At 54.3% G+C, this 9,162-nt stretch overlaps 1 protein-coding gene across 1 annotated transcript; it reads right to left on the bottom strand.

The window, feature by feature from the left end:
- Positions 1-5,570: 5,570 nt before the first annotated feature.
- LBX1 (ladybird homeobox 1) lies at positions 5,571-7,280 on the bottom strand. Its single transcript, XM_068197871.1, has 2 exons — positions 6,612-7,280; positions 5,571-6,304 (listed from the first exon to the last, which is right to left on the bottom strand). Exons 1-2 carry the CDS (start codon positions 6,934-6,936, stop codon positions 5,802-5,804), a joined length of 828 nt encoding a protein of 275 aa, XP_068053972.1. The 5' UTR covers positions 6,937-7,280; the 3' UTR covers positions 5,571-5,801.
- Positions 7,281-9,162: the final 1,882 nt, after the last annotated feature.

Below are 9,162 nucleotides of genomic sequence, written 5' to 3'. Positions count from 1 at the left end.
CCTTCTGCTGCCGCTTCCACGTATGACCTGCACAACAGGACTGCACACAATTCCCCTGGGGGCCTGAGTCCTTCCTCCAGCACTGGAGATGTTCCCCTGGGGAAACCAGGCCTGGGATGGGGACATGTGGAGGAAATCCCCCCCGGGACAGGCTCACCTCGCCGGACAGCCTGAAGGAAGATTTCGCGCTCTGTTCCCCACCAGCCCTGGGCTCACCTGGACGGGGAGGGCGAAGGGCCAGGCCCCTCGGTGCGCACGTCGAAAGTACCGCCTCTCGTTGCAGAAGAGACATCCAGATCCCATGGACACCCCAGGGGTGCCAACCCAGCCCTTCGGGGCGGATGGACCCTCCGCGGGACAGCGGGGAGCCTGGCAGGGGGTGGGGACAGGAGTGGTCCGGCGGGGCTTCCCCGCTGTGGCCTGGAGGAGAGAGCGGAGTTTAAGAAGGCTGAAAGGTGTCCGCGGCCGAACGGCGCGGAGGGGGATGCTCACGGCCGTGGGGCTGAATGCGGCGAGCGCGGTCCCATCGATATCACGGCGCCGGGAGTTTTCCGTTTCCAAGCGGCACCGGCCCTGCCCGGGCTGCTCCAGGGTGCCCCAGGGTGCCCCAGGGTGCCCGTCTCCTCGCTCGGGCACAGGAGGGGGGTCCGGTGTCCCCAGCGGCCCCCAGAGTGCCGCAGAGCCGAGGGAGCAAATAAAGGCCTTGCCCTGGGGCCGAAGACCGCGGGGGGAGGGTGTGGGCATGGCAGGCAGGCAAAGTGCTGGTACCCCACCGGACCCCTTGCAGAAGGTACGGGACAATGGGAGGCCAAGAGCTGCTGGGACGCGCGGCGCTGCCCGACAGCCTTTCCGCGTGTCGCGATACACGGGAGCGGTCGCGATACGGCCGTGAATGTTCAGCGTTTACTGCGGGGGGCGGGCGGGAAAGACGGTGTGACACGCGGAGGAAATGAGGAGAGCTCTGTGTCACCTCAGCCTGCCGGTCCCCGGTGTGCCCCGGGCTGGGGGCGGGCGGGCAGCGGCCCTGTACAGGGGCCTTTCCGGGGAGCGGAGGAGACAGGCTGCGATTCCTGCCCCAACCCCAGAATCGGGAAGAAAAAGCCTTTCCTTTCAGCAGAGACTCATGCATCAAACTTCAATTTTCCGGACGATTGAATTAGTGATTTTTTTTCTCCTGAACTAAAATACACTTAAGTCTTTGGGATTAATTACCACGTTCTGGTCCCTCAGACTGTAGTATTAGTTATCGTTGCCATATTCGACATCAGCTCTGACACCTCATAAAATAAGGAACTGAATTTCACTGACTCAACCTGCTTCAACCCTGTTGGATAATTCAGAAGGGGGCTTTATTCTCCGTCTGGGAGCCCTGTGTGAAGTGAACAAGATCAAATATGGATCTTCTCCACCCCCCTCAGGGAAAAAAAAAAAAAGCTTAACTCCCCCCCCCCCGCAAACACTAAACAGTGGCTTTTCCAAGCAGACAACACCCCCCACCGCCTCCTCCCCTCCCGCTCCCTTCACACCTCCAAACGAAATCTAAGGCAGTGTCAGGTTTGGGGATGAAGGATGGGTATGGCAGGGGCGGGAGGATGGGCGGGAGAGGGGTACACGCAGGAGGGTATGTCCGGCTCCTGCGTTTGAGAAATGGGGTTTCTGCCGGGGAGGGAACAGCGATGGTCGAGGTGCGAGCTGGACCAAGACCCTGGGGGGTCGCCACGCCCGCGCTGCCCCTGCCCGCACCTGCCCGAGCCCGGTGCCTGCGCCCGCCCCGACGCGGGGGACATGGGGCAGCGCAGGCCTCGACGGGGCGGGTGATGAGCGACTTCTGGGCCTCCAGGTCGCTCCCGCAAGGCGCTTCCATGTTCCCACACACCCTTTTGCCCATTGCTAGTTTTCACCTCTCCGGGCCAGGACCTGGGGTGTTTAAGTGGATCAACGCCTTTATTTTTCTTGTCGGGAGTCACTTGGGAAAGGCCTGTGTCTCCCCCTGCCCCGTGCCCACCTTTTCCCAGGGCGAACCGCGGTGAGCCGGTGCCCAGGGCACGGAGCACCGGGCTGGGGGCGGGAAGTTCCGAAACGCTGCGGGTTTGCCGGGAGTGGGACGCGGGACGGACTGTGTCCCCCGCTGTGAATCCGGGCAGGAGGTGCTGGGGGCAAGTTGAAGGCCAGACAAAGGAACCGCTGTCCCAGGTGTCCCCGGCCAGGAAGTTCCAGCTGGGGGTCTCGGCCCAGCGCCCTCCTTCTCCGGGATAGCGCTGGTCACGGACGGGAGCGGCCGGCGGCCCCTGGGTCGGCGAGGCAGATCTGGAAATCCCTAATTTGGGGTAAATCTGGGAATCTGGGGCGGGCAGGAGGGGTTCCATGCCGCGTCCATGGCAGCAGCCCTCTGAGTGGGACGGGAAGGGCTGCGGCTGGGTCAGCCCAGAGGGCACGATTCAGCGCTGTCACTGCATCCCTGTTGCTGCTGCGCGGAAAAAAAACCCAAACCACCCGACAAACAAACAGCAGTCCCACTCCCACACCCACCCATCCCCGCCTCCCGAAAAAAAGAACAGAAACCAGAAAAAAACCCCAAACAAACATACCACCGAAAAGGAGAAAAAAAAAAAAAACAACCAAAAAAAAAAAAAAAAAAACCAAACCAAAAAAAAAAAAAAAAAAACCAACAAAAAAAACCCAAAAAACCATATTGTATCTAAATTCGAGGGAGAGCAAACCTCGAGCAATAGATCTACTCATGTAGGTGATCCCAGGGAACGGCACATTTCAAACTGGATGACAAACGAAGGGCACAAGCCAGGGCTTCATTTTTAAGCTGAAAAAATCTTTTGTTTGTCAAAACGCAGATTAAAGAGCCAAAATCCCAGTTATCTGGAAACAGGGGGCTAGCCAAATTAACAGGCTACAAATCTTCAGGAGGAGGCTTTATTTACTAACCCGCCCCAGCCACGTGTGGTAAACTTCTGTGGGTGCAAGGCTGCCCGGCATCTCTTCTCTTTGCACTCAGAAGTCAATAGATCAGAAACCCAAATTAACTCCCAGCCTATTTTCCATACACCCAGCCACTTTCTTTTTTCTTTTTCTTTCTTTTTTTTTTTTTTTTTATTATTTCTTGGTTATGGTGAATTGTACTGTTTGCAGCCTCATTAAATCCATTCCAAGACAAAAGAATAAAAGGCTGGGGGGAGGGAGGGGACAGGAGAGAAGGGGGAACAGGAGAGGGAATGGGGAAAAAAACAGATAAAGAAAACAAATAAAGCCCTTTAACTAGATCTTCACATAAATGTCACAGTTTCTCAGCATTTACGATTTCCCTGTTTAGCATAAAAACACTTAAGGACAAGATTGAAGGCTTTCCGAGAGATCTGGACAGAAGTCAAAGCTATCATTCGGAGGTTAAAAAAAAAAAAAAGAAAAAGAAAAAAGAGGGGATGGCGGAGTGGGGGCGGGAGGTGGCGGAAAACAAGTGCTCTTCCAAATAATACTAAAGAAAAGTGAATTTCATTGTAATTCATAGGCTTGTTCCAAATACCAAGAGAGAAAGAAAAAAGAATAGAAGCGCACAGATGCCCCGACGAAGGGAGAACAGCTCTGCTCCCATTGTTGTGGAGTTAAACAGTGGAAGGGAGGGTTAACCTAATCCATCAAATTGTCTGGAAATTGTGAAGAAAATTCAAAAACCATATGGTCTCCAAGCGCTCGCCTTCTCTCTGCTGCGGAGGGGCACGCTTGTTTCAGCATGGCGAACCGCAGGAGGCTGTATATGCTCCATTGTCGCTTGTCACTTCAGAGAAGAGGGCTCATTTGTCCCCAGTTTTCATGCTTTACGCTAAAAATTACAACCCCATCCATTCTCAAAGAGGAGAAAGATTTATTTAGCCTCGGAGAAACTGGACCAAAAAAAAAAAAAATCCAACCCACAAACCAACCCTGTCTTATCTGGACACTTCTCTGCCGACTCCACCACTGTACACCAGATTTGCCTTTCTCACATAAATTTTGCAAAGAATAGGCAGAAACACACGTTGCTCGCCTCCAAAGGCAAGTCACGCTGCCAAGAGAAAACACATTCACCAGAGCTTTAATTTTGGTTGGAAAAAAATAAAGAAAAAAGAAATTAAAAAAAAAAGGGAGGAAATTAAAAGAAAAATAACTAAAGGGAGGGAGGAAACGAAACATTTTCCATCCCCATGGCCCCGTGGCAGCTTTTGCCCAGACGCGGGAGGCCTGGCCCGCCGGGCGGAGGGCAGCTCACCCCGCAGCACACCCCGCTCCTTTTGTCCAAACCGCTGATAACTTCTTGCAGCCGCTCAGATTTGTTTTTTCTTTCCATTATTTTTTTTCCTCTGCCCCTCTTTTTACCCTGCAATTTCAGGCTGGAAATGCCCTGCTGACAGCGGGAGGGCCCCGGGGTCCCGGTGGCTCCGCTCGCCGCTCCGCGCTCCCGCCGCCGCCGCCGCGCATCCCCCATGCCCGGGAAGCGCTGCCCGCACCTCCGGCCTTATCGATGCTCCTCGTTTTTCCTCTGCTAAACTCTGCCTGGCATTAGACTTAGGAAAAAAAAAATTGAATAATAATATTGGTCTAGCTCGTGTGCTCCTTTCCCGTCATTTTTCTCGCAGGTACCGCTCTCAGAGTAACTTTAAATGCAAACGGGATGGGAGATTCCTGTGGGGGAAAAGTCTGGTGTAGCCTCGGACCGACGGGGTGTTTTTTCGGTCACAAATGAAGGACGTTAAAAAATATATTAAAATGGTAAATATTTTATTGTATCGGAAAAAAAGAGCTATCTGTACAATTCTAAGAGACAGTAAATAAAGCGACATTGTCCCTATCGGAACTTAAATAGCAGGCCTTTTAAAATTTGTACAATTCAAACAAAACCAGGTCTTAAATCTGTACATTTTTTTAAATTTATAGTGTAATATTTAAATGTATTGATTTTGGGATTTGTCCTTTTTTATTTCCATAGCATGCAAAAAATTCTAAAAAGAGTAAAAAATAATTCTAGGATTTTTTTTTTAGTTTTCCTTTTTTTTTTTGTTACCACCTTCATATCAAAAATACGAAAGGCAGCTTTTTAATAAAAGCACAACAATAGCAGAAAATGGTAAAAATAGCTTTTAATTGGTAAAATGAGGCAGAAATTGCATTGGAGACAAATCTCTATGCTCTAGGAAAAAAAGAAAGTATATATTTTTTCAACTTGCATTATCACCCAGCCCCAAGTTCCCAAGATTGCGAAAGAAAAAAAATATTTTTAAAAGGAAAAAAAATTAGTTCGTGCACATCTGAAACATGCAAGGAAAGGAAAGCGGCTAATTTTTTGCCGTTGCCGTTTTAAGCCTAACTTAAATCTTCTCTAAAGTGGTTTGTTTCGGAAGTCTTTGAAAACAAATGTTTTCCCAAACATTTGTTGGAAGCCAGGTTTATTCCAAGGTTTCGTGTCTCCCTTATAGATAAAATAATCATCACTGATAGCTATTAGAAAAAAATAATAATCAAAACCTCAAAAAGAAGGGGGAAGAAAAAGAATTCCAATATATAAGTTTAAATATTTATACAGAAGCCGTCCGTAATTGCACCGTTCCGAAGATGTGGCAGGCGGAGGGATATCGACTCTACCCTAAATTAATCGGGGTTGTGTGTCTGTGGTGGGGTTCTATTGCTTATTGCTCCGACCGAGGGGAGCAGCCGCCCCGCCGCGCTGCCGGGGCCGGGATGGGGGGCAGAGGGTGCCGGTTTGGAGCTGTCGGGATGGGGGGGGAGGGACATGGTGGGGGGACGCCGGCCGCCCCTCAGTCATCCACGTCGATCTCCACGTCCTCCTCCTCCTCTTCCTCCTCCTCCTCGCTGTCCCGGCGGCTGCGGGGCCGCTCCGTGGGGGGCGAGGCGGGGCGGGGCGGCGGCGGAGCGCCGGGCTCCCGGGCGGCAGCGGGGGGCGGCGGCGGGGACCCGGGCCGCGCCTTGCCCCTTCCCTCGGCGCTGGGCTCCAGCTCGGCCAAGGCCACGATGTCCACGGCGGGGTTGGGGCCCAGCTTTTTGGCCGATTCCACGTCGGCCTTCATCTCCTCCAGGTCTCTCTTGAGCTTGGCGCGGCGGTTCTGGAACCAGGTGATGACCTGGGCGTTGGTGAGCCCCAGCTGCTGGGCGATCTGGTCCCGGTCCGCCGGCGACAGGTATTTTTGGTAGAGGAACCGCTTCTCCAGCTCGTAGATCTGGTGGTTGGTGAAGGCCGTCCGCGACTTCCGACGCTTCTTCGGCGTTTGACGCTGCCCGAAGATGGTCATCCCGTCCCGGCCTGCCGACGAGCCGCCAGATTGTCCCCGCTTTCCCGTGTCCACCCCGACCCGAGTCCCCGGACCCCACGCCCCTGCCCCGTCGGTATCTGGAGGGAGCGAGGCAGAGCCCCCTCTCCCGCACCCCGAGGGCCACGGGGGAGGATGCTGCCGGGTACCGGCCGGATACGGGCCGCCCAGGGACCCCCATCCCACCCCATGCGACACCCTGGGAGATGGCGGGGGACGAGGAGAGAAGGAAAACCAGGCCATGGGGAGGAGCGGGGCACCCACCCGTTGGAGGACCCCGCTACTCTGAGAGGGGCTTACCTTCGGCCGCCTGCAGCACGCTGACTTCCAGCCCCTTGAAGGTCTTGCTGGCCAGCTCTTCCAGGGCGCAGAGGGGCGAGGTCTGGGAGAGCAGCGCCCGGCCGGAGAGGGGCAGCCCGGCCGGGGGGTGCTTCTCGGCGGCGGAGAGGAGGTGGGCCGTTCCGCAGAGGGTGTAACTCCTCCGCACCGAGGGCTTGTTGAGGATGTCCTCGATGCTGAAGGGGGTGAGGGGCTTGTTGGAGTTGGCCGGCGGTGGGAGGTGATCCAAGGGACTCCGCCGCCGTTCTTCCCCCGAGGAGGGCTTGGGTTCTTCTTTGGAAGTCATGGTGGGGCCGGGCTGCACGGGGCTGCCTTCCCCACCCGCGACGGGGATGCGCTGCCGCGGGGAGAAGCCCCCGGCGGGACCGCGGGGTGACGGCGGCGAAGACAGCGAGCAAAAGTTGAAGCCCACCTCCAACTCCGGCGGAGGAGCCCCGGGTCCTCCCGGGGAGAGCCACGTCGGGCGGCGGGCCGGGCGGGCAGGGCGGCGGGCGGGCGCGGAGCGGAGCAGAGCTGCCGTCGGTCCCTCGCCGAGAGGTGGTCCTGCCGTACCTCTTGTCCCAGGGTTTTGGGTCGGAGATTTCCCCCCCTCCTGTCTGTCTCCTCTCTCTCTCTCTCTCTCTCTCTCTCTCCCTGTCTCTCCTCTTTCTTTCTCTTTCTAGCTGCTATTTTAAGAAACACCCCAAATCACAGCACTTTCCCTGCCCCCCCACCTCCAGCTAATACCCACCCCAAAATAATTTTGAAAAATAATTTTTAAAAAAGAAAGAGAAAAAGAAAAAGCAGACTTCGTCGAGGGGAAGAGCAGCCCTCGCACCGAGACCTCGGACCAGGGGGAAAGAAGCGAGAAGAGATGGGGTAATTGACTATTGCTAACAAGTTATTGTTGATTGGGAGGTAATCAATTATCTTCAATGACACTTTTCGCCCTCTCTCTCTCTCTCTTTCTCTCTCTCTCTCTCTCTGTCCAATGCAGGCTTTTGCAAGTTCGGAGACCCATTAATTAGGAGGCGGTATGGAGGTGGAGCTCAGTTGAATTATAATGCTGAATGCACTTGTCATATTCTGGTCCTGCTATTTGTTTGGACATATATATTTTTAAATTACATTACAAACCAGCCTTTATTGCATCAGGATAATACAGTATAGTGAAAAATAATAATAAGCGAAAACAAAACAAACCGAAAAATATCTGGCCGTATCTTTTTTTTTCTTCCCCTCCGAGATCTTTTTTTTTGTTTGTTTTCTTTCTATTTCTCCCTCCTGCTAATTTCTGCTACCAGGTTATTCAAAATGTCTCTCTTCAGCTCTACCCAGAGCCGTTTGATTTTTCTTTTTTTTTTTTTTTTTCTTTTTTTTTTTTTTTTTTATGAGGGGACGAAGGGGAGAGCCTGGTTTCAGGTAAGGCAGACCTTTCCTTTCCAATAAAACCCGAAGGTTTCCGCCGAATTTGTCGTGCTCCTCTTTCCCAGCGCCCTGTGTCGGAGCGTGCTGTGGGGGCCGGGGCGGGAGCAGGGCCCCTCGGGTGTCGGGAGAGCCCACGGAGGGATTGTGTGGCGGGCTGCGGGCCGGGAGCGCTCCGGGGATGTCGGCGGCTCCTTGGGCTCCGGTGGCACCGGGTGGTCCTGGCCGGGAGCAGCGCGGGCGGAAGAGTCGGGGAGGGCCCGTTTCTAGCCCGAGTCCTTTTGCTGCGAGCCCACGGGTGGCTCTGGAGAGGGGCAGGGGTGGCGGGGGTTGCTGTGCCCCCCACTATCGGGGAACCCGGCCCGGCCCGGCTCTCCGCAGAGCCGCTCCTTAGTATTTCAGTGGGGATCACCATCCCGCTTCTGGCTCGCCGTTCCACAGGGACGGAGACAAAGCCCAGAGCCGGGGTGAACAGCTTGGCCCCCACTGCGGGCGTGAACGGTCCCCCCACGGTCCCCAGAGGGACCTCGGCCGGGACACGAGCCGCGGGCCGGGCTGGGGCTGGACGGGACGGGACGGGCGCTGGCTGGAGGGGTGGTGGGGCAGGAAGAGAGACAAGGACTTGGATCTGGCCCTAACTTTCCCTCCTCACCTTGAGGGCCAAGAGGAGGACGGCTGGCAGCTCCCAGGCCGCTAGGTACCAAACAAGCACAAAAGAAGCAAATGGCTCCTCTCCTTAAAGCGCCCTCTTCCCATTTTTTATAGCTCTCTGGGAGTCTCTTTATGCAGTGACCTATTTTTAAAGGCCTATATTGGGTTATTCATCATATCAAATACTGCGAGGAGATGGGGGGGGAGCCGGTCGGGGGGGAGCGAATTACACTGATTCTAAATCGCCCAGCTTCTTTGCTTTGCTAGGTGGATTATTTGCTTCGCTTTGCTTGGGTTTTATGAAGTGATTTAAACATATTTTAACCAATTAGAGACTTTCCTCCTCTCCCTTGTGTCCCCTCGCATTGTTTTCCAGCGTGTCGTTTTATGTCAGGATCCAGGTTTTATTGAGAACTCAGCCGGGGTGCTGGTGTTATAATTACAGAAATAAGATTAA

Source organism: Anomalospiza imberbis, chromosome 8, assembly GCF_031753505.1.
Source record: "Anomalospiza imberbis isolate Cuckoo-Finch-1a 21T00152 chromosome 8, ASM3175350v1, whole genome shotgun sequence".
Taxonomy (NCBI): Eukaryota; Metazoa; Chordata; class Aves; order Passeriformes; family Viduidae; genus Anomalospiza; species Anomalospiza imberbis.
This window is presented reverse-complemented; position numbering and strand designations above follow the sequence as displayed.

Excerpts from the sequence above, each read along its gene's own strand:
- LBX1 (XM_068197871.1), bottom strand. The coding sequence starts at position 6,936 with ATGACTTCCAAAGAAGAACCCAAGCCCTCCTCGGGGGAAGAACGGCGG. Across the intron at positions 6,305-6,611 it reads CGTGCTGCAGGCGGCCGAAG|GCCGGGACGGGATGACCATC; the intron begins GTAAGCCCCTCT and ends GCTCGTCGGCAG.